At 43.4% G+C, this 25,129-nt stretch overlaps 1 protein-coding gene across 1 annotated transcript in view; it reads right to left on the bottom strand.

The window, feature by feature from the left end:
- Positions 1-1,395: 1,395 nt before the first annotated feature.
- Positions 1,396-25,129, bottom strand: part of LAMB4 (laminin subunit beta 4) — a 344,917-nt gene continuing 321,183 nt past the window's right edge. The window contains exons 34-36 of the mRNA XM_063448083.1: positions 16,519-16,695; positions 7,551-7,704; positions 1,396-2,217 (exon numbers count right to left, since the gene is read on the bottom strand). Coding sequence (XP_063304153.1) covers positions 2,078-2,217; positions 7,551-7,704; positions 16,519-16,695 — 471 coding nt within the window. The 3' untranslated portion in view covers positions 1,396-2,077. The remainder of the gene's footprint in view (positions 2,218-7,550; positions 7,705-16,518; positions 16,696-25,129) is intronic.

Raw genomic sequence — 25,129 nt, 5'->3', positions numbered from 1 at the left:
ACTCAGCTTTTATTTTGTTTCACGAGGGGCATGCAGAATGTTGACACATCATTTTACTAATACTTGTAGTTCTGTTTTAACTTGTGTCTTCATGGGAGAAATGGCATTGCTCTGGGACTGAGTAAAACACGGCAGAAACTTTAATTTGAAAATTACGCTCATTGTGCATTCTCAAAGGATGACCCCCAACTACTTAGGAGTAGAAATCACACCAGACATTGTAAACAATTAAACAGGATTAACTTGTTCTCCATAAACAAATACAGGATTTGTAATGCTATCTCAAATAGCTTAAATTCATTTGTAATAGAAACCGTTAAATAAATATTTTTGTGTGTACAATATGCTTTTAAAAAGTAATGTTACATTTTATTTCGGAAGAGTTGCCATATTCCATATCTCCCAAAATGACCGTCAGAGTCTCATTGATAATGTCACACATCAACTGGGCAGTACACTTGCACTCACCTTACAGTAAGGACATATTTATTAAACAAAATTAGTTTTCAAGAAGGGAAATTTATATGCAAATATGCCAGTCATGTATGGATGATTTAAGCTTTTTTTTTTTTTTTTACCGACATGGAGCTTTTTCCAAACTTGGTAAATAGCAGTTGGCAAGCCGTTAGTTCTATTAAAAACAGTTTTTATTTAGTAGGGGCTTACTGTTACTGAGCATGCATACTGTGATTGGCCTTTTATTAGGAGTTATCTACAGTACATACAGTGTATTAAATAGAGTACTGCACATGCAAAGTAGGCTGTGATCATCACAAATTATAATCTTAGTTTGGGATTTTGGGATAGAGAGAAGGCTGCAGCTAAACTGGCATGGTAAGGGATAAAAGATGAGTAAACCTTCATTTTTGTCTCAAAGGGAGACCCTAAATTTAAATAGGAAGAAACTCTAATAATTGAAATATATATTTATATATCTAAAGTTAGTTTCCCTTCCTTTTCGCATTTCTTTAAAGTTGACATTTTCACATTTTTGTTTTTTGTTTTACTAAGTTAAGAGACACAAGAGCCATTGGAATCTACATTGGGAAGTTGGTGACTGGACAGGCAAATAAGTCTGGGCAGGGTTAGAAGAAGGCTTGCAAAGGGCTTCAGACATGAGCTTTTGCTAGCTGTTGTTAGAAATACCCCAATTAAAAAATGCATGATTAAATCCATGCATGGATCTCTATATCTGTTAAACAGTGATCTTTATTTATGTATTTCATTTGGGAAGTGCAGTGCCCCTTTAAAGGATAATTTTTTTTACCAACACACATGGTAGTATTTTATGTTTATTGTAAAATAAGTAAAGTCAGCCTTCCAATCCCTAGGAAGAGGAAAGAAAAAGTAAACATGAAAACATATTCCACATTTCATGTTGAAGAACTAACACAAGATCATAAATCAATGAAAAGTCAATCCAGTACATCATTAGGGTAAGTATAACAGGATATTTAAAACTGATAAGTCATATCAATGACAACTGATTAGAATAAAAGAAAATAGAAGCAAATCCCATGTAGCTCAACAATATTCAAACAGTGAAAAATACAATAAATGATGGTGAGAGCACACAATAAAGTAAAATATTACCACAATCTGTACATACAGTGGTGGAATCTATAAATAAAATAAAACAAACACATAGGGTAATATAGTTAAAACTGACTCTACGTAAATAAAATGTATGGACCCACTCACATGGTTCTGAGCCACTCCAAAAGCTGGCTCAGACTAAAGGCGCCAACATGGAAAAGACAGGTGGACACTTAGTAAGGACCCGGATACTGGCTTCACGGCTTATGTTTCTTGGGTGCAACACCAAATAAAATCCAGGATGCCTGATGTAGGTGAAAAAAGCACCAAACTCTGCACTTAACGTGTTTCGGCTTGCTCGCCTTTCTCAAAAGTGATTCAGTTGTAAAGGTCCTCTGTAGTCTTCCCTGCACACAAACCCTTCAAGCATCACAGTATAATAACGGTTATCAATGAGAGGAATACTGTGATTATGATAACACAATTTTAGTACCAATACTCTGCAGAGTGTATTATTTTCGACAATTTAAGTAATATAGTATTAGGATTTACAATTAGCATGCCTAGATTCTTCAGTGAAAATGTCATCTCTTATTGCTATTGCCTCTTCTTCAAGTTCTTTTAATTCATTTGCCTTGTCTAGATTTGCTTGATTTAGATCATCAATCTTCTCTTCCAAATCTGGAACATAAAAGCACAGAGCAATGTTTTTCAGTGAAATTGTGAAAAATTTTACGACAATACATGTGTACACTGTGACATTGTTCAAAAGTAAAATGTTTAACCAGCAGATAATATGCATTAATCATTAGTTAAAGCAGGTTATAGTAAAATAAATAAACAAAATACTCTTCTTTAGTAAAAGAGCACAAAACGTTCCTAATACAAATGAATCTTTGTAGCTGGGTCAAACAACAAGTGCAGTGTAAAAACGATCCATACATTTTGTAAGGTATTTCTTTGCTTTTTGACTTATTATGTGAGCTCATTTTTTTTTGTCCAGGGATCACAATAAGTGCTGATGGAAGCAGTGCCTGGAATTTCAAAAGTTTACACAAGGGATTTTCATTTCAGTAACATGTATTTTTAAACAAGCAGCTGCTTATCTAATTCACTCAAAGTGTTTAAGAACAAGACGTCATTGTTATTAATGATAGTTACGGGCAGACACAAAGATCATACCAGCAAATAGTGTTTTTGGAGTTCTAGAGCTTCTAGAGTTGGTTGAAGAGATTGGATGTAAAATGCAGTGATTGTTTACTACAAGCTTTTTTCAGTTTAATTGGTAAGCTTTTAAAACATGTTCTCTGATTTGTACAGGGTCTAGACACAACATAATTAGTGGGGCTTTAGATATTTTGTTAACATTTAGAACTGTATAAATATAGGTTATGCATCAAAGACTTTCGCTCATCACTTGAAAATGACAAAGTAGTTTAGTCTGCAAGAGTGCGTATTTCTGTGTTCAACTCAGAATAAATGCAGGTTACAGCACATAAACAGGTTAAACCCAGCTTTTGCATTTTCTGTATACTATACTGAAAACTGTATACAATAGAGCATTGCGATTGTTTTCTTTAGATAGTTATTTGAATTTTACTGTTGGGTTTATCTAACAACATTTCAATGTTTTTCTTGCTTTTATTCTGGAATTACAAAAAATATGATTTCACTTTGCTTGCATCTTCTCTATCTTTACCTATTTTGCTAGGTACTTAAAGATTGTAGTGAGACCAATCATAATACAACTCCCCACAAGCCAAATAGAAACTTTATTGTTATACATCACCTTAACATCTCTATCTTATTCCGCTAACAAATAACTTTTTTCTTACACATTTTGTAGTACAATTTGACCTTAACTGAGAAATCATGTATGTCAAATCTCCAACTACATTTCCCATACTTTTCCAGCCAAAAGCAAGTGCCAGATAATAATGAGAAATTAAGTTCAAAGCTCAGGCTCTAGATTTATAAAGCAAGCCTAAAAAACATTATCATTTTGTATTTACCTGGCTACACAACAGTACATGTCAGATCAATTTAGGCCTTCCAAAAGGGTTTATTCATAAATAAATAAAAAAATTGCAGTGAAATAACATTTGGATTGCAATATTTAGGCAAAAAATTTTTTGGAAAAATTCTACAATTCTCATTTAGTTAAAGTTTGGTCATTGCAGCCTAAATTTTGCAATTTGTTTTTCATTCCATCCAAGTAAGAAGTTAGTAAAACAATTACAACAGTTTTTTGAGGCTTGTAGTAAAGGGTTAATCCAATCCACCCACTTCAGTGATTTGGTGGTAGGATTCTGTAAATAGTTACATAGTTGGTGGTAGGATTCTGTAAATGGTAGGATTCTGTAAATGGTGGTAGGATTCATGGTGGTAGGATTCTGTAAATAGTTACATAGTTACATAGCTGAAAAGAGACTTGCATCCATCAAGTTCAGCCTTCCTCACATATGCTTTTGCTGTTGATCTAAAAGAAGGCAAAAAACCCAGTCTGAAGCGCTTCCAATTTTGCAACAAACTAGGAAAAAATTCCTTCTTGACCCCAAAATAGCAGTCCGATGTCTCCTAGGATCAAGCAGCTATTACCCCACTAATTAGAAATTATAGGCCTGTATGTTATGTTTTTGCAAGTATTTATCCAATTGCAGTTTAAACATCTGTATGGACTCTGACAAAACCACCTCTACAGGCAGAGAATTCCATATCCTTATTGCTCTTACTGTAAAAAAAACCTTTTCTTTGCCTTAGATGAAATCTCCTTTCTTCAAGCCTAAATGTGTGACCTCGTGTCCTATGTATAGCCGTGTTTATGAATAGATTTCCAGATAATGGTTTGTACTGGCCCTGAATATATTTGTTTAATGTTATCATATCCCCTCTCAGGCGCTGTTTTTCCAAACTAAAGAGATTTAAATTTTTTAACCTTTCTTCATAACTAAAATGCTCCGTTCCTTTTATCAATTTTGTAGCTCGTCTCTGCACTTTTTATAGTGCCATGATATCTTTCTTTATAACAGGTGCCCAAAATTGCACAGCATATTCAAGGTGTGGTCTTACCAGCGATTTATAAAGAGGCAAAATTATATTTTCATCTCGAGAATTTATGCCCCTATTTATACATGACAAAACCTTACTGGCCTTAGCAACGGCAGATTGACATTGCATATTGCTACCTAATTTGTTGTCTATAACAATTCCCAAATCCTTCTCGTGTGTGGTTATCCCTAGTTCCCTACCATTTAGGGTGTAAATTGCTTGTGCATTCTTAACCTCGAAGTGCATTTTTCTACGTTAAATTTCATCTGCCATTTTAGTGCCCAGTCCCCCAATCTATCCAAATTCCTCTGCAGCAAGGCAATATCCTGCTCACATTTTATTACTTTACAAAGTTTTGTGTCATCTGCAAACACTGATACATGGCTTTCAATGCCCATTTCAAGATCATTTATAAATATGTTAAATAGAAGCGGTCCCAAAACAGAACCCTGAGGGACACCACTTACCACTTTTGTCCAGCTTGAAAATGTACCATTTATGACAACTTGTTGTACTCTATCCTTAAGCCAATGTTCTACCCAAGAACAAGAATATTCATCTAGACCAATTTATTTTAGTTTGAAGACTAACCTATTAAATGTTTAATTGTTTGCCACGGCTAGTTGCAGCCCCAGCACAAGGAAGCGGGCTGCCTCAATTCTGGCCATATTTTACATCTGTCATCAGTATTTTGTAGCCACTAGATTATCTACAGCACCAGACAGCAATTACGTGAATTCAATAAAAAAACAAATAAGAAACTACAAGCATTGACATGAAACAAGGTTATTGAAGACCCTGTTCGAACAAGCTTAATACATGTTCACAGGTTTAATACAGGCAGCACAAGTCCAAGATAATCAAGAAAAGTTTGTCCTAATACACTCATAAGGTACTCAAATTTTTTTTAAATAAAACCAGTTATTTGAATTGAAAACTTGAATTTATTTGAATTGACAACTTTGAATTGCCAAACCGATTTGTATGACAACTAATTTGCAGGTCAAAGCAGGCTAGGTTTTCTAGATTCCAGAAAATATTTTGCATAAGATAAGACATTCTGTGACAACACATGTGTGACAACTTATTTAATTCTGATTTAATGCAAAATGAAAATGAATCTAAAATATACTTTTGTATTAGTTTGAATGCATCGTGGTGGCATAATGTGTTAGGCAAAATACAGTAATACAGGACTACAAGTCATACTAACTAATTCTGACCGTTTATATTGTCTGAGAAAAGGGAAACATATCAAAGGAATGATTTTTATATTTACAGTAAACTGTTTTGTATTCTTTCCACTAAAGTGTTCCTTTAACATTCCAGGATAGTAAAGGCATACAGTCCCCAGGAAATAATTCTATAGAGCAGGATAAAGCAGAGCTAAATTGTCAGTGGACAAGTAACTTCAATATGTTAATTCAGGAAAACAAAAAACACCCCTATACAGGGGCGTACCTAGAACATTTGGCACCTGGGGCGGATCCTGTGTTTGGCTCCCCCTGTCCCCTTCATCCCCACTTTAAAATGTAAAAAATACCTGCAATATGTTTAATGTTTTCATTTTTAAAAATTGCACAAATATGTAAATTTAGAAAAAAAACCTGTCCTTCCCCTTTCTACAAAACCCCTCTCCTGCTCGCCGGTCTGCAAAACGCATATCCTGCCCTGTTCTACAAATCCCCTGCAACCCCCTTCCACAAATCCCCCTTAAACAAAATCCCTGTCCCCCTTCTACAAACTCCTGCACACCCTTCCATAAAACACCTGCCTCTCCCTCTAAAGCCCCTTCTTTACAATTACAATAGAATTAACAATTACAACAGAATCCTTTTTTTTTTACACAACAATATTAGAAACAGTCTTCAGAGTCCAGTCCCAGGCACATAGTCAGGGCCGTCTTTAACAGGGGGCAAAAGGGGCAGCTGCCCCGGGCCCAGTCAGTCTTAGGGGGCCCAAAGCAGCTGCCCCTTTAGCCCTCCGTGGGCCGAGCGAAGTGGAGGCTCATCGGGTGGCCAATGCTCTATGGGCCACCCGATGGCGATGGATTTTCAGGGGCCGGCCGCTTTGAGAGCGCGACCGGGCTCCCTGTGATGATGTCAGGATGCTGGGAGGAAGTGACAGCCAGTTCAGTTTTGTAGATTACAATATATTTCTAGTTCATCATTCATATCAATCCTTTCATTGTTTCCTCTGTTCCCCTTTAAGCATTTAGTTAAAAGAATCCATTAATATACTGGTGCCGCTAAACAGTACATCTTATTGTTTTTTAATTTTTATTTGTTTTAACAAGCACACTGTTGGCCTGACTACTGTTGACCAATTCCTGACATTATGTTGGAGCATATGATTATCTTCCGTTTTTCTTCTCACTCAAAGTGAATTTCACATTTAAGGTCAAAAAAGCTAAACTGGAAATAATTCTCCAAGTCATTCATGCTTTCACTTTGACCATTCTGGCCTTAAAATTTAAATTCACTTTGAATTCTTACTTTAAAAAAAAAACCCTGCCAGTGTGCACGTTATGTCATATTTCTTTTACTGCTTATTTTCAGTGTTTTGTTTATGGGCCACTTATACTTTGCATATATATTTTTCGTAAGATCTGATTATTCTTTAATAGAACATGTAAAGACATCTGCTTGTTTGTTACAACATATATAAAACCAAGAGACTGCAGTCACCTGAACCTGCATACATTATAAGTGTGCTGCTGGGGCTAATTTATACAACATACAAGTTCAGAAATACTCACTCATTCACTATACAGCAGTAAAGCTCAAAGAATGTAATAGTTCAGATACATTTTTTTTAAAAAGCCAAAAACAATGGGGATTTAGTTACAGTATATGATCATACATTGCATAAGCCTGCAACAACGTCAATGTACACCATTATTTAGCAAGTCCTATATACAGACATATATTACTATGACATAACTACTAAGAAACCATGTTGCTTACCTGATATACGTTTAAATTTTTCTTGAATTTCCTTGGCCATATTTTCAGCTTCTTTTTTGAGGCGTTCAACTCTTTCCAATATATCCGAGGGAATTTCTTTCTTCTTTAGTTTTTCTTTAAGAAGTTCATATTTCTCTTTGAGATCATCAAGACTCTGAAAGTACATACATAAAATAAATAGTATGATTGTAGTCTAAAATGGCTTTAAAATAATTGCCACCTGTGTCAGTAGTATTTGGTTAAATTTGTGCGTTGTGGAGCGTCTGTGAAGCGTTGTATTTTGTGTCACTTCTCTCGCGGACGTCACGTCCAGTTGATCGTCTAGGATAAAATTTGTGTCCTCTCCCATGATTACCTCCTCCAGTCCCCACCTGTCTATATTTTGGTATACCCTTTCTAGAAAGGCTGGTCAGAGTGTGGACCGTAGATATTAACTAGTGTGTATTGCGCGTTATTGATAGTGCATTTTATTATCAGGTATCGCCTATGTTTATCCGAGTGTTTCGCCACTAAGGTGAAGGCTATTTCTTTACTAATGAGGATCGAGACACCTCTTTTCTTTGTTGCAGAACATGCATGGAAATCTATCGGGAACTGTGGGGAGTTGAACCTGGGACGGTGGCCCCATTTAAAGTGGGTTCCTTGGTAAAACACTATGTGTGCACGTGCCCTTTTCGCCTCTTGTAGGGCTAGCCGTCTTTTGTGCGGGGAGTTAAACCCTTTGACGTTGAGTGAGAGGATGTTAAGCACCATTATTGGGACTAAGTCTGCGTGCTATGACCAGGGACCCCCAGTTTCTCAGTATGTACAAAGCAAGACCTTGTAACCTTCCACCCTTTCCACTATTGACATCAACCAGTGTTGTATTCCAGCATTTAGATGTCATGACATTAATAAGAAAAAAGAGAAATACATAAAACTAAACATGAACTATATACAAGTCTCCCAAAACTCCAGACATCTTCCAGAGGAAGCAGCCTGAGTAAGAATCCGAGAGAAGGAAAAAGAAAATTGCAGCGCGAAGGGGTCGCCCTGCATAGGCCCGTTGATGAGCCTGGTGGGAGCGTGGGCAAATCAAATTTAGAAAATTTACAGTCATCCACAGCCCCAGTCGCAAGCCCCCCCCATCAACGGTCTCCATGGGGGTCAATGAAGACTTGTCTGTGCATGCTGTAACCATAGTCCCAATAAACAAGCAAATTGTCCAAATGTATTTCAACCATCAGTCCTGGAGCTTGTACATTTGGGAATGTAGGTCCCTTTTTGAGCCAACCCAGCTATCTCTAGCTGCAGGGGATAAAAAAGGGTGTATGGGAACAAGATAGGTCTAAAGCTCATTCACCCAGGGAGCGGGACAGCGGGATGCATTAATGTTTTGTGTGTTTCCTGTTTTTTTGTGTTTTTTTTATAATTTTCTGTATGTTAACACAATTTACACAATTCTTGAAGGAATACAAATATTTGGTCATAATATTTTATCCTGTATCATGCAATATTTAACAAAGGGTCTGGAATATGAAGGTAAAAAATATATTTTTTACACATACAGAATGTGTCAACAAAAATGGTTAAAAATGTTTAAATACCCAGCTTGAAAGTATTTGCAAGGGCCCTGGTGACATTTCTATAAGTTCAATTTACTGAATATAAAGGGGATATTTACATTTGAGCGGAGGGGGCTAATTAGATGCATGGAGGGCTGGGAGGGGTATAGGGGCACATGGAGGGCTGGGAGGGCTAATAGGACACATGGAGGGCTGGGGGGGGGGGCTAAAGGGGCACATGGGGGCTACTGAGACACAGGGGGGTCTGTGGAGAAAGACAGTGGGGCTGAGAAAGATTAACAAAAGACACACAGAGGGACTGGGGAAGGGGAGAATGAGCCACACATAGCAGCTGTGGGGAAAGAGACACACAGATGTGCTGTGGCCTGGGAAAGAGACTAACAGAAGGACTGGGATAGGGGAGAAAGAGACAAAGGGGCTGGGGCTAAGAGACACATTAAAAGGGGCTTGGGGGAGAAACACACAAAAAAGTGCATCTTCACTTGTGTCTCCTGCTATCCCTGTAATTTAGACCAGTGAGAGAGACTTCATATTAACCCCTTAAGGACCAAACTTTTGGAATAAAAGGGAATCATGACATGTCACACATGTCATGTGTCCTTAAGGGGTTAAAGGGACACTATAGTCACCAGAACTACTACAGTTTAATGTAGTGGTTCTGGTGTCTATAGCCTGTCCCTCTAGACTGAGCATTGTAAATGCTACCTTTTCAGAGGAAAGGCAGTGTATACAATGCTGCCTAGGAACATCTCTAGTGACAGTCACTCAGACAGCCACTAGAGCTGCTTCCTAGTCCAGTGCTGCACAGTGTGCAGCACCTATGTTAAGCATCTCCACTCTCTGCATTGAGGCGCTGAACGCTCCCCATAAATATGCATTGATGCAATGCATCTCTATGAGGAGATGCTGATTGGTGCGGTGAAGCACAGCGTTTTGCCACACATGCGCAATAGCCTCTCAATGCTTTCCTATGGGAATTGAATGCACATTGACGGAGATCATCCAGTTGCCAGCCAAAGTGAAGAGCACTCTCGTTACTTCAAAATGAGCAAGATAACATCATTTTTTGTGTGTATGGGGGGGCAGTGTGTGAATATGTATAGTGTGTGGGGGCAGTGTGTGTATGGGTGGCAGTGTATATGTGTCTGGGGCAATGTGTGTATGGGGGGCAGTGTGTAAATGTGTATGGTGTGTGTGGGGGCAATGTGTGTGGGGGGCTGTGTGTGTGTGGGGGGGGCAGTGTATGTGTGTGTGAGGGGGAATGTGTGTAAGGGGGCAGTGTATGTATGTTGGGGCAGTGTGTGTGTGTGGGGGGGCAGTGTATATGTATGTAGAGGCAGTGTGTGTATGGGGGGCTCTATATGTGTGTGTGGGGGGCAGTCTGTGTATAGGTGGGTAGTGTATGTGTGTGTGGGGCAATGTGTGTATGGTGGCTGTGTGTGTGTGGGGGGGCAATGTATGTGTGTGTGAGGGGGAATGTGTGTAAGGGGGCAGTGTATGTATGTTGGGGCAGTGTGTGTATGGGGGGCAGTGTAAATGTGTGTAGAGGCACTGTGTTTATAGGGGGCTGTATATGTCTGTGTGGGCGGGACAGTGTGTGTATAGGTGGGTAGTGTATGTGTGTGGGGCAGTGTATGTGTGTGTGGGGGCAGTGTATGTGTGTGTGGGGGGATTGTGTGTAAGGGGGCAGCGTATGTATGTTGGGGCTGTGTGTTGGGGGGGCAGTGTATATGTGTGTAGAGGCAGTGTGTGTATGGGGGGCTGTATATGTCTGTGTGGGGGGCAGTGTGTGTATAGGGGGTGAGAGTGAACTCTAGCCCGCAGCTCCAGGGCTAGAGTTCACTCTCGCAAGATTCGGAGTGTTGCCGTGGTAACCGTGGCAACGCTCCATGCTCGTGAGAGAAGGACCCGGAGGAGCTGCAGGCTGAGCTGCCTGGTCCTCTCTCCCTCCCTCCCCCGTCAGCTGCCAGCAATGTGCCTGCAGACCGGGGAGGGAGATCTCTGATCTCCCCTCCGGTCCGTGAAGGCACATTGAAGGGCTGGCGCTTGGACAGTAATTGCATGGTATTTGACATTTCCTTTACTGTCTCTACAAGTGATTCATACTAAGCTGCATTTTGTTATACAACTGGAAGTTAAAACAATGTGTATATAAAATCTCATAGTGAAGGGGCTGATTAGCATTTGTATATTCTGTTTCCTGCAATTAGAGGCGTAACTAGAAACCAAGGGGCCCCTGTGGAAAAATTGCCCTGGGGCCCAACCCATACGCATACCCCCCTATACATCCAGACAAACAGATACATATGCAGACACACACAGACACACACACACATACATATATACCGAGACACTCATGACACACATACATACAGACACACAGATACATACACACACACACACAAACACACGAACACACACATACATACATACATACATACACATGCACAAATGCACACGCACACACACACACACACAGACACATGCATACAAACACATACACACAGCCACACATACATACACACACACACACACACACACACTAACCACACAAGCGAAATGTTTTAGTCACCCTCCTGTTTCCTACCTTTTAGGTGCAGGAGGGTGACTTTCCCTGGGGTTCAGTGGTGGCTCAGGCTGAACTCTGACTCCCTCCTCTCCTCCTCTATCTCCCCCACGGCTGTCTATTATAGCTGGGAGGAAGTAACCGGGGCAGTCACTTCCTCCCTGCGTCTGACATCAAAGGGCTTGGTCACGCTGTTAAAGTGCCGTATTGCAATCGGGTCTTAACAGCATGGGCCACCCAATGGGCCCCTGAACGTGTGGCCTCGGCTGTTCTACTGCGCGGGTGAGGGCCGTGTTACATAGCTGGCAAACACCCCTGGAGTGACGGGCCCAGTTGCAGCTGGGACCCCTGCTACCGTGGAAGTTCCGCCACTGCCTGCAATGATGAATTGAATTGTAGCCCACGGAGCAACGCAGGGGGGGAGTGGGCCTTGACAGGGCCAGAAAGTTGGCAGGTGAACTGGAGGTCAGGGGGTGGGGCCTAGCTAGTGTGGGGAGGAGAGGGGTAGTTTAAATAGCGGCCATTTTAGGTTGAGGCCATCTTAATCTGAGCTGCCCTTACCTGTGAATTGTTGCAGGTCAGAGTAGCTCTTCTTTTTTCTTTTGCTGCAGGTCATGGCGTCCGCCGAAGAAATCCTGGCTGGTGTCCGATCGTTGGTGCAGGAGAGAGGCTTAGAATGGTTACAGGAGCAGCTGGGGGTTCCGAGCACGTCTGCTCCCCCCGTCGGTGTGGCGGAGAAGAGGCCTGTCAGGCGGGCGAGACCGCCCCAGCGGCTCAGTCCGGGTGCGGTGCCGGGGGCGCGGAGGAGGAAGAGCCCTGCGGTCAGGGAGAGTGAGGTGGCTGGCGGGTCTGGAAGCCGGGGAGGCTCTGAATGGCGGCCGGTGCTGCCTGGTCATCACGGTGCCGGTCAGGTGGGACGGAAGGCCGGGAAGGGGCCTCTAGCCAAGAGCGCCCTCTGCCGCCGGGCGGAAGACAGGACACCCCTGGCTGATGATGGAGCCCAGGGCAAGGAGGCTGAGCAGAGGACCGGAAGAGGAGCAGTGCTGGTGTCCCAGCGTCCCGGTGAGTCGCCCCCTGGGGGCAACACTGAGGGGCAGGGGGGTGTCATGGGAACGGGGAGCACCATGACAGCGGGCTCACATGGAGGTGGTGGGGTCCAGGTGGGCAGCTCGACACGCAAGTCAGCCCTGTCAGGGGTTAGGTCTTTAGCAGTGGATTCCGGGGATGAGGGGAGCCAGAGGAGTGGGAGTGTGCCCCAGCCCAGCGGCAGGTCAGAGGCGCAGAGGGACTACAGCCAGGAGCGGAGTGTTGGAAGGGGCGTAAGGGAGCTGGTGACTGGGAAGGACAGCGCGAGGCGGGATAGTCGGAGCCAGAGGAGGGGCCATGCAGACGGGGGCCCCCGGGGGTGTGATGCGCGGGAGGCCTTCTCAGGTCGCTCCCAGGTTCAACGGCGCAGGGCAGGCCCCACCAAGGGGGCAGATAGAGCCACGCCAGGCAGTGGGAGGGATGGATATGGCAGCTCAGGACGATCTTCGGAGTGAGGCAGGTCCAGGGACGGGAGCACTTCGAGGAGTAGGGATAGGAGGAGGAGGTCCACCACTAGGGACGGATGGAGGTGTTTCCAGATGGAGCGGGACTAGGAGCGACCGTGGGTCTCAGGCCAAGCGAAGGAAGGGGTCTGGTCATGACGGGACAGGAGACAGATGTGACGGACGGGTGAGGCTCAATGTGAACAGACTACCCAGGTCACCTTCTCATTACAGGTCACGAAGTGTGTCGCCTACAAGAATGGATCGCAGCAGGGCAGGCAGGAAACGACGTCCCCTGGACGCTTCGGAGCCAGTCGAGGCGGTCGGAAGGACGGTACCCCCGCGGCCATCCGAGGTCGGGGGAGTGGATGGGGAGTCGACATCTACACCTCATTCAGGGAGCTTGTTAGGATGTTTGCAATCACTTTTGGGGTCATGGTCGGGGGAGGCTGGGTCCCCTGGGCACTTCGGGAGGGTGTGGGCAGCGGATAGCGACTTCGGTGTGGGGGGGGTCCCGTGGCGACGCGCCGCGGATGCGGATACTGGGAAGGTAGATTGTGCGGGCGCTCTGGAGGACCGCGGTGATATTTCGGAGGCAGCTAGACAGAACGTACACGTGTCCTTCGCGGGACCATTGGGCTGTCATTTGAAGGCTGAAGTTAAGGAGAGGATAGGAAAGGGGGAATTTGTCGAAATATTTTCTCTTCTTCCCTTAGAGGAGTTTTTAGATTTGAAAGAGGAAGACAAGAAGGACGCAAAAAAGGAGGAAGAGGAGAAAAGGCGTAAGTATCGAAAGATACCCAAGACATTCGGTAACTGGCTGCGTGCCTTCTGCATACTGGCTAGCGTGATAGGGGAAAAGAACCCGGAACGATGCTCACAGCTTTTTTGCTATTTGGACGGCATAGGGGATGCGTACAGGACCTACGGGGGACTCGCTTGGTGGAGGTATGATGAGCAGTTTAGGCAGCGCCTAGCGACGAATCCGGCCATGCGGTGGGACCAGATGGACCTGCCTTTGTGGATGAGGTTGATGATGGCCCAAAAGAGTGCCCCCTTTCTCGGGACAGCGGGCCCAAGTGGTGGCGCGTCGGCGGGACAGAAGAAGGGTTTGTGCTGGCTCTTCAACGAGGGGCAGTGCAAGTGGGGAGCGTCCTGTAGATTCAAACATGAGTGCTCCGGCTGTGGCGGCAATCATGGCCTCTCCAGATGCTTCAAGAAAGGGAAGGCTGGCACTGGAGGGGGGGGCGATGGCGCGGCAGCCCCCGTTTCTGCGGCGGGGGGCATCTCCGGTGAAGGTAGACGCGATGTTGCCGTGGCTAAGGCAATACGCTAACCGGGAAGTAGCCAGATTTTTGTGGGACGGGTTCACTAACGGTTTCGTGATTCCGTTCCAGGACAGGGGTCCGGGTGTGCTTTGCGGGAATCTCAAATCGGTGCTGGCTCATCCGGGGGTGGTTAGGGAGAAGTTGCAGAAGGAGGTGAGTTTAGGGAGGATGGCAGGCCTGTTTGCGGCTTCGCCCATGCCGGGTTTGAGGATGTCCCCGCTAGGGGTGGTCCCTAAGAAGGAAGTGGGCAAGTTCCGTTTGATACATCACTTATCGTACCCGGCTGGGGCGTCGGTGAATGATAATATCGACGCGACCTTGTGCTCTGTCTCCTATACATCATTTGACAATGCTGTCGAGTTGGTGCGGAGGGCGGGGCGCGGGGCATTGATGGCCGCACGGCTAGGTTTGGGGGACGAGCGGATCAAGCGTATCAGTCGTTGGGAATCAATGCGGTTTCGCTCGTATGTGCGCCCAGACAGGTTGGTGTGAACATAACAATGTGGGGGTGCAGCTGGGCTGCAGGGGCGATGCTTACCTTTGTTTTGTCTCTCCTAGGTTGGACGGCATGGATAATTGGTCATTCTTACGTCTATTGGGCTCAGAAGAGAGCTGCAGTTCGAAGGAATGGGATACAGCTGGGCTTTCCTTTGGAGCAAGTGGAGATATACTGGTTTGGTTATCGGGGCTTCGACTGGCGGAGCATCAGTGGGGAACTTTTTCGCAAGGTGACGGGACGGGCATTGCCAGACGTGGTGGTGATCCACGGCGGGGGTAATGACCTGGGTTTGGTGCCGCTGCGCGGCTTGGTAAGGCAAATGAAGCGAGATTTGGATCGGCTGCGGGACCTGGTCCCTGGCGTGACGGTGGTGTGGTCGGAGATGGTGCCTCGGTGCAGGTGGAGACACGCCAGGGACACGGCTGCGGTCGCACGATCCAGGGGTAAGATCAATAAGATCATGGCTAGTTTTATTCGGAGAGTGGGGGGCGTAGTGGTACGGCACAGGGAACTGGAGGAGATGTTACCAGGTTACTTTAGGTCGGACGGTGTGCACCTTTCTGATGTAGGTTGCGACTTATTCAACTTAGGCTTGCAAGAGGGGATTGCGCAGGCCCTATTTATGTGTGGTGGGGGTCGCACATGAGCTTAAGGGGTCAAGTCATGTGCTGTGGCGGAAATAGGGCTTGGGTAAACTGGCTATTTGGGGGTTATGAATGTGTTATGCCAAGTTCTAGGCTGGAGTAGGCCGGAAGTTAAAGTGTTTGGTAGGTTCTAGCCCGTCGGTGGCGACGAACCTAGGGGTGTAGGGGTGTCTGGGTACACCCCTGCAGGTAAACAAATGTTGGGGGCCTCTTTGGTAGGCCAGGTATTATTCGTTATGTATCAATTGTTATGTTTGTATTGTTTTGGTAGGGTCATTGTCAGGGGTATTTGGGATCGAAAGGAACGGAGTTATTACTGTTGACAATGACCCTAAATTGTTAATTTAAATATTTTATAATTAATAAAGCTGTGGACGTTGTACTCCAACAGAATAAGCGGTGTCTGTGTTTTTATTTATAATTTTGCACATGCCGAATAACGTCTGTGCACATGTCATGTATAGCTGTATACAAACATTAATGAAAAGCAATTTGATAGATCATGATATGTTGTGTGTCTGTGTATACATATCCATGTGCCTAATATATGAATGTATTTACAGTATGTACATGAATGTAAGTACATCTGAATATGAATGTGTATGGGGGTATGAATGTCAGTGTGTGTGTAATTTCCCAAATAAAAGCAAGTTAGGGGTGGTGCAGAGAGACACCACCAAAATATTTTGTACAGTTTCAGAATGGCGAGGGGCAGAGGTTGCCCAAATGCTTTACCATGTTGCCCAAATGCTTTACCACTAGCTACAGTATATGTCATGAAACACTGATGTGCAGTTTAAGATTTTCTAACATATTTGCATTGGAAGATGTACATACACTTTCACTTTCTTTAGCTTGTTTCAGTGCGTCATTTGCTCCTTTTTGTGCTTTTGCAGCTTGATTTCTATTATTCAGCATTTTATCCTGCAGTTCTGCAATCTTTGTCTCAAGTTTAGAATGGAGATTTTTAATGGCTTTGAACTTGTCATCCATTTTATCAGCATTGGTTTTAGCCTGTGTAAATCAAGAAAAGAACACATTGCTCAGTCAAGCATTTAACTAAGCCCATGTAAAGGTTACTCATCATAGATTTTTAAATCCTCATCACTGAAGTTATCTTTACGAATACTACAAGTTCTTTAACCCCTTAAGGACACATGACATGTGTGACATGTCATGATTCCCTTTTATTCCAGAAGTTTGGTCCTTAAGGGGTTAACATACAAAAGATACAAGAGAAACTTTTACAATTTTAATTCCTATTTTTATCCAATTTAATGAAGAAAGCGCACTGAATGCTGTGGTAGTGCCCCTTAAAAAAAGAGACTACCCAGCAAGCTGGTAAGATGACAGATCAATATTGATATGAGCCTAATCTATTTTAAGATTAGGAGTCCAGTGGATAGGGGCGAACTAGGGGAACAAAAAATAGGAAAAAACAGCAATAAAAGGTACTAGAAATTGTGGATACAATGCAAGAAAAGTATCTCGAAATCAACAGTGTTACACTGAAACTGTATTAACTGCTTATAGAGAGAGATACACTTGCCACTATGTATCCACATATACTTCTGTATCCTATAAATGATTGAAAAGTCTGTCCCTGGTATGCAAATGAATACTTTGTTCAGAGTGCTATTCCCAGGGAAGTATGAGACAGTAAACCCCTAGACAGTATGGTCCCTTAAATATATAACTCGTGCAGTCTATACATGTAACAATGAGAGGCACAGTATTCAATAGGGAGAGAAAAAAAGAGAAAACGGTTAGCCAATACTGATGCACAGTAGTTAAGTGAAAGAGAAAATGTCTAATGACAAACACAGGTAGCGATGAAGGTAAATTATAACGAGAAAAAATCTCTCTTTGATAACACAAATAGATCGCTAGACTGCTGTGATTCCCTTGACTTCTAGTATGATCCCTTAAAGATATAAATCGTGCAGTCTATACATGTAACAATGAGAGGCACAGTATTCAATAGGGAGAAGAAGAAAGAAAAAACGTTTGGCAAATACTGATGCACAGTAGTGAAGTAAAAGGGAAGATGTCTACTGACAAACACAGGCAGCGATAATAGTAAGGTGTAACGAGAAAAAATCTCTCTTTGGTAACACAAATCGATCGCTAAACTGCTTAAATTCCCTTTGCTTCTGCTAATAAACACCTTCGTGGGTGTTCTAACGCTAGATCGCTAAACTAAATACTGTTCCTATCAGTGGTATCGGACTCCAAACCAAAATTAAATGATCAATGAGAATGGTTAACAAAAATTAAACATAACGAAAAATGTGCAGAGAGGGGTTTCCCTTAGTGCATATTAGGTGGTGCACGTGAAGTGTCAAAGTGCAGTGAATGGGAATACCCCCCGTCTTAACCCGACGCGCGTTTCGGAGTCTGAAAACTCCTTCGTCAGGGGTGAAAGTTGCCGCCAGAACCCCCCCAGCATTTAAATGCAAGGTGGCCAATCATGAAGAAGGTAATTTGTTCGTCATCAGTGACGTGGTATCTTGACGCGAGCATCATGTGGGTGGAGACTCATTAGCTACTACGTCAGATGATTGGCACACGTCCCTCGCTTAGTGGAGATAGTTTAATGATACCGATGCACGGGTGCATTACCGGTTAGATGATAGATCAAATGAAAGCTTAATTCTTGCTGGTAAGCCATTCAAATATATGGCGATCAGCAAATACCCCCCAAAACTTCATACAATACAGTCACTGCATCCTAAGTGTGTTACATGGAAGGTGGAAACATGACATATGATTCGATTAATTATGTATATCTTGGATTACGGAGTGTCCTCTCATAATCTTATATGTGGTATATATGGAGAAATCACTGGAGTGTAAAAATAATAATTTATGAGGGGAATCTCCCTTAGTTCGTCAGTGAAATATCCATAATACACAAAAAAAAAGGAACCATAATGTAGGATGGTATTGATAAGGAGGGGAGAGAAGCAAGAGGGGAGGAAATGGACGGTAAGTATGGGACAAAATAATGTCCTACAGTCTGGACTACTAATCTTAAAATAGATTAGGCTCATATCAATATTGATCTGTCATCTTACGAGCTTGCTGGGTAGTCTCTCTTTTTAAGGGGCACTACCACAGCATTCAGTGCGCTTTCTTCATTATATCTACAATTAAGGGTTCATGCCCATTAGGTGGAGCTGGTACCACCCACTCTGACCCATTTCCCTAGCCACAGGTTAAACTTTGTTGATCTAGGGCTAAGGGGAATTTTTTTGTTCTATTTTTATCCAAGCCTTTTAATATAAAATTGGAAGAAATACACTTTTACTCAACTTTGGTTTCTTAACTCCTTCATACCGCCAATTGTGTATAAACGATTGCCATGGTATACAGCCATACAATATCAACACCCACTCATGTTTACATTAATGTAACCATTGCAAATGAAATGTGTTCACTGCACAGAATTAGGTTTGTTATTGCTGTACATACAGCAAAGCCAGCACTGCCACAGGCTGGTGGAGAGATCTACAGAGTGTATATATGTGTGCATGTATTAGTGTGTGTATGTGTGTTTGTGTTCAAAATATATATGCTTATGTGAACACTCAGGCCTCACCTTAATAAGCTTTCCAATTTATTCAATACTGTTAGAATTATTTTCCAAATAATTAATCTACAGAAGTCACCAATAAAACTAAATTTAAAGGGAATTTGTGTAAATTATTTTATAGATCATTTACAGCGTTAAATAATTTCAAAAGCTTATTGAATTGAGGCCTAAATGTAAACAGGTTTTGTGACTAGGTGGCTACTAACAAAAAGACTGGACATACCTGTGACGGAACACTGTCACTATCCCCCCCTTCCCCACCCCTCCATTAAAACCTATGGCGTTCACTATGACCCCCATATTAATAAAAGGGAGGTTAAATCCTCCTGCATGCCCCTAGTTGCAGCATGCCGCGAGTAGGGGCATGTCGCCTAAACAGTGAGCAGCCACTGTCATTTAAAACTAAATTTAATCAGTATGGGGGTCACTATGACACCCATATTGATAAAAGGGAGGTTAAATCCTCCCGCATGCCCCTAATTGCGGCATGCCGTGAGTAGGGGCATGTCGCCTAAGCACATGTAAAAGTACTAGTGACTCTCCAGCTATTGCTGCCCAATCGCTAGTGCATGGTGGGGAACAGAACATAACTTAAATGGGGGGGACATAGTGCCCCCCGCACCTCCACCTGTGACCCGCTGATGGGGGCTATTAATATAAATTAGGTCCCCCCGGTCCCCACCCATTAATGGTGGGTGTGGACCCTAATTAATTAAAGGAGGGACCTAATGTCCCATATGGTCCCCACCCATGAGCGGCGGGTGGAGACCCTAATTAATTAAAGGGGGGACCCATGAGCAGCGGGTAGGGACCCTAAAAAAATAAATAATGGGGGGACCTAATGTCCCCCCCAGGTCCCCACCAATGAGCAGCGGGTGGGGACCCTAATTAATTAAAGGGGGAGACCTAATGTCCTCCCTGGTCCCCACCCATGAGCAGCGGGTGGGTACCCTAATTAAATAAATAATGTAGGGGGGACCTAATGAGCAGCGGGGGGGACCCATGAGTGGCGGGTGTGGACCACAAATAATAAAGTGACTAGGGGTCCCCAATCCCCTAGTCATTAATCCCTCCCAATAAAAATATCCTACCTACCCCCCCTCACCCTAATGTGGGAGAATTTAACTTCCCTTTTATCAATATGGGGGTCATAGTGACCCCCATACTGATTTATATTTAGTTTTAAATGACAGCGAGCAGTAGTTTTACATTTGTTTAGGTGACATGCCCCTACTTGCAGCATGCCGTAAGTAGGGGCATGTGGGAAGATTTAACCTCCCTTTTATTAAATAGGTTTTAATGCAGGGGGGAGGGGGTAGGAATGGTTTCTATTACAAGGAGGGAGCTGGTAGCTCTGCCGTATCCCTCCTTGCTTTTTTTTTTTGCGCATGCGCCGTGCTGTTTTTGTCCTTAAAGGACGAAAACTAATTATTTTTTTACGAATTTCGTTAAAAAAAGGAATGGTTTGCGGACGAAATTCGACAATTGACAAATCCAATTTTTATTTAGTATGAAATCATTCGTACGAAACAAAAATTTCACCGGTGCACATATCTACTCGAGAGGGTATACCGCCACAATAACCATTTGCAAAAGGGTATGGAATATGGGGAATACCCTTTTCTCTTCTGTGCTGCAAACTTAGGTGACATATTTGGCCCTGTAACTTCCAAAAACCCCATCTAATATGTACATGGAAGTCATTGTTGTACTTGTGGTACATTGCAGAATACAAATACTGTGACTTTTTGGATTTAAGTATTAAGTATATCAGTATTATAATATTCACAATAAAAATGCTGTGCTGAACTTAAAAAACAAAACAAAACAAAAAAAAAACCGAATTTCTCACATTTATTTAGATTTTAATAATGCTAAATCATAGTTCATATAAAAATATGTTATGTCAGTTGAAAGTGTTATTTGTACTTAACAAAATGATATGCAATAAGAGTGGATGCATTTACTGTTAAAGAAGTAAATTAAGGTTGAATAAACTAATAGCTCAAATGTTATGTTTTCTTTTGGTTCATAATTTGTTAGGGGGATACATTGCAGATGATTAGGAGAAATATAAATATTGTTTTCTCTTCTATGTATGGCATTGCTTTATCTATGCAGACTGCCAAATATAGACGGTGGAACTTATGCTACAAAGATGGAAATGTGCAATTCAAGAGGTGTGAACTTCCATTTCTAATTTTAATTTCACTTTCTATTATATTTATTCTTTTTTTTTTTTTTTTTTTTTAATTCTTTATTTTTGTCATATTTTATAATATTTTCAGTGTCATTGGGGTGGGGGTACAGAAAAGAACAAGGGAATAAAATTATTGTTACAGAGGTCAGAAAGCTTATTTACCATTGTGATGACAATCATACATAATATACTTGCAAGGTAAGGTCTTTCATTGGTTGCAATATCACACGTATGTTGGTACTTTTGTGCTATCCATGCAACATTTGTTGCTGCGCTGATGCTAAGGGTTAGGGAGGGGTACAAAAATAGAAGGGGGAGGGGGTACGGGTACCCTGTTTGCTTATTTTTAGTTTTTAAACATCGTTGTGTTTAAGAAAGGTTATTTTCATTGTCGTTGGTAGAGGGTACAGGGGAGGATGAGGCAACAGGGAGGTGGTTCAAACAGTGCCAAGCGTAACATTGTTGGCATTAACAGTCATACTGTATAAGCATGTTAGGTACAATTCGTCTTTGGTTACATTAATTGCTGTGTATCCGGGTACCAATACTTTGTGTGTAACCTTTAAGATTGTTCTGAATCTAAAAGGGGGGGGGGGTACAAAAGTAGTAGAGGGAGGGGGTACGGGTGCCCTATCTAGGTCGTTTACGTTCTAGTTCAATATTTTCCGTAATTTGATATGTGTGTCGGGTTGTGTACCTTGAGAGGTATAGGTGGTAGAACAGGTGAGGGGTTGTATAGGGTTGAAGGGGGGTGTCGGGTCCCCTATCTGACCTGTTTTACCGTTCGGTTTGTTTCCCCGTATAGATATGTGTTCTTATGTATTCATGGTCGGCATATTTGTCTGTGGCCGAGTCGGTGAGCAAGCTTATGTCAAGGTGTGTCCGAGTTTGCGTATCATGTGATGCGGATTTGTCGGGGAATACGTTTATCGTACAAAGGTAAGTCGATGGGGTCATGAGTGGAGGGTTGGTCTCAAGGTAGTTCATTCTCATGGGGGTCTCTTTCTGCTGTTATATGGGGTACGGTAAGGCACGGGGCCCCGGTCCGGAGGGGTCAGGTATGCTCTGGGTGTTCTTTTGGTTTTAGGGTTACTCCCTGTTCTTGCGCAGTGGGGGGTTCCTATTGTTTCGAGTCTTTTGTTTCCTATATTATAGTTACCAAGGTAGGGATGTGTCTCCCTCGATCCAAGGGTCCCAAATTTTGTGGTAGCGTTTAGGTGTGTCGTGGAGCAAGGATGTGAGTTTGTCCATTTGTATGTGATCTAATATTTTTTTTGTGATAGTTGTCGGGGATGGGATTCGGGGGGTCGACCACAGTTCCGCTATTGCTCTTCTAGCTGCAAGAGCTATGCGGGCGCTAAGTTTGTTTTCTGCTCTTGTGAGTTCTTCCAGTGGTTTTGATAATAGTAACGCCCATGGGTCTAGTGGGTATGGTTTGTGCAGTATTTTAGTTAGTAGGTTTGTGACCTTTGTCCATAGAGGTTTGATCTTGGGGCAAGTCCACCAACAGTGGAGGAATGTCCCTTGTTCGCCGCATTGTTTCCAGCATGTGTCGGGTGTTTTGTGTATGATTGCTAGCCGTTTGGGTGTGAGGTACCATCGGAATAGCATCTTATATGCTTGTTCTGTATGTGTTACACAGATGGAAATGGTCGCCGTAGCGTCCCAGATATCTGCCCAGTCTGTGTTGTCTCCTGGAGGTCCCAGGTCCCTCTCCCACGCCGCGATGTATGGGAGGGTGACCTGGGTGGGATGGGTTGCTAAAGTCGTGTATAGGTCGGATATTTGTCCTTGTCTGGTCGGGCATTTCATGCACTCCTTTTCGAATCGGGAGAGAGTTGCTGTGCCTGCTTGCTGGATTGTCGGGTTTGAGGCGAAGCTTCGTAACTGGATGTACCTAAAGTGATCGAACGTCGTCAGTGTGTCGGCGTCTTTGATTTCCGTGTATTGAATCACCTTGTTATTTAGATATAGGTGTTGGAGTCTGTCTATGTCCCTTTGATCGAAACTGGCAAATTGAGTTGGAGTGAGCCCTGGTGGGAATAGCTTGTTTCTCCATATCGGGGTCATTGGAGAAAGGAATGAGGATAGATCGAATTTATTCTGTAATTTATCCCATAGGTCTAGAGAGTGGGTAATGGCTGGGGCAGTTGGAGGGGGCAGGGGTCGGTGGGGTCTTGGGACCCACATGTAGAAGGATGGAAGGTCTCTTCCAAATATGGTATGTTCGATATCTACCCATCTTTTGGTTTGCGGGGGTGCGTGCCAATGTTGGATTTGGGCCAGTTGAGCAGCTGCATGATAGTGTGAGAAGTTAGGTAGTCCTAGGCCTCCTTGCTTTTTTGGGATATAGAGGGTGGTTCTGCGGACCCGGGGTTTGCGGCCGTTCCAGATGAATTTGTCGACCGCCTTTTGTAGCGTTTTGAAGTCTGTTGTGTTGAGGGGTATGGGTAGTGTTTGGAAAAGATATAGTAGCCTGGGAAGTAGGTTCATTTTTACGGAAGTAACTCGACCAAGCCATGATATTCCCAAGGTCTCCCATTTTTGGAGATCGGCATGTGCTTGGCGTAATAGTGGTGTATAGTTGTTTTCGTATAGGGTGTGTAGGTCAGCGGGGAGCTGAATTCCTAGGTATGTTATGACTGCCGGGCTTATTCGGAATGGGTGTTTGTGTTTGAGGTCAGTTAGTTGTGTTTCCGAGATTTGTATTGGTAGTATTTCCGATTTTGCGATGTTTAGTTTGTACCCTGCCACTTCAGCGTATTCGTTTATGGTGTCCAATAAGGAGTCTATGGAGTGATCTGGGTTAGTGAGTGTGAGGAGTATATCATCTGCGTAGGCGGATACCGTGTACGTTTCGCCCCTGATGGTTATTCCCTCTATGCTAGGATTGGTGTGGATAGCGTGGAGGAGAGGTTCTAGTGACAATGCAAACATGAGGGGTGAGAGAGGACAGCCTTGTCTCGTGCCGTTTAGGATCGGGAATCTAGGTGGGGAAATGTTGGGGAGCAGAAGGGCTCCCTGTGGGGAGTGGTATGTTGCCCGTAGGAATGCTAGAAAGGGGTTCGGGAAATTCATGTGTTCTAATGTGCGATAGAGGAAGGGCCATAGTAGGCGGTCAAATGCCTTTTCGGCATCCAAGGAGATCACTGCGGTGGGGATTTTGCGGTGTTTGGCTAGCCAGATGAGATCAATGTTTCTTCGTGTGTTATCTAACGCTTGCCTGTTGGGTATAAAGCCCACCTGATCTGGGTGTATTAGCTTGTCTAGGTATGGATTAAGTCTTGTGGCCATCATCTTGCTCATGATTTTGAGATCTACGTTAAGTAGAGAGATAGGTCTATAGTGATCCGGCTCTGTGAGGTCTTTGTTAGGTTTGGGGAGCAAGCATATGTTCGCTGTCGTCATGTCCGGTGGGAGATGGTCTCCCTTCAGGGTAGCGTTAAATACTGCGCAGAGGTGTTTGAGGAGCAATGGGCTAAATTCTTTATAGTAGAGGGCGGTATATCCATCAGGGCCAGGGCTTTTGTTAGGTTTGCAGGCCCCCAATGCCGCTGCCATCTCTTCCACCGTCGCTTCAGCCCCTATGGCATGTTTAGCATTTTGGGGCAGGGTGGGTAGTTTTAAGCGCTGTAGGTATTTATCTATTATTT

The sequence above is a fragment of the Pelobates fuscus genome, chromosome 3, assembly GCF_036172605.1.
Source record: "Pelobates fuscus isolate aPelFus1 chromosome 3, aPelFus1.pri, whole genome shotgun sequence".
NCBI lineage: Eukaryota > Metazoa > Chordata > Amphibia > Anura > Pelobatidae > Pelobates > Pelobates fuscus.
Note: the sequence above shows the minus strand (reverse complement) of the source record. Positions and strands in the feature narration are given on the sequence as shown.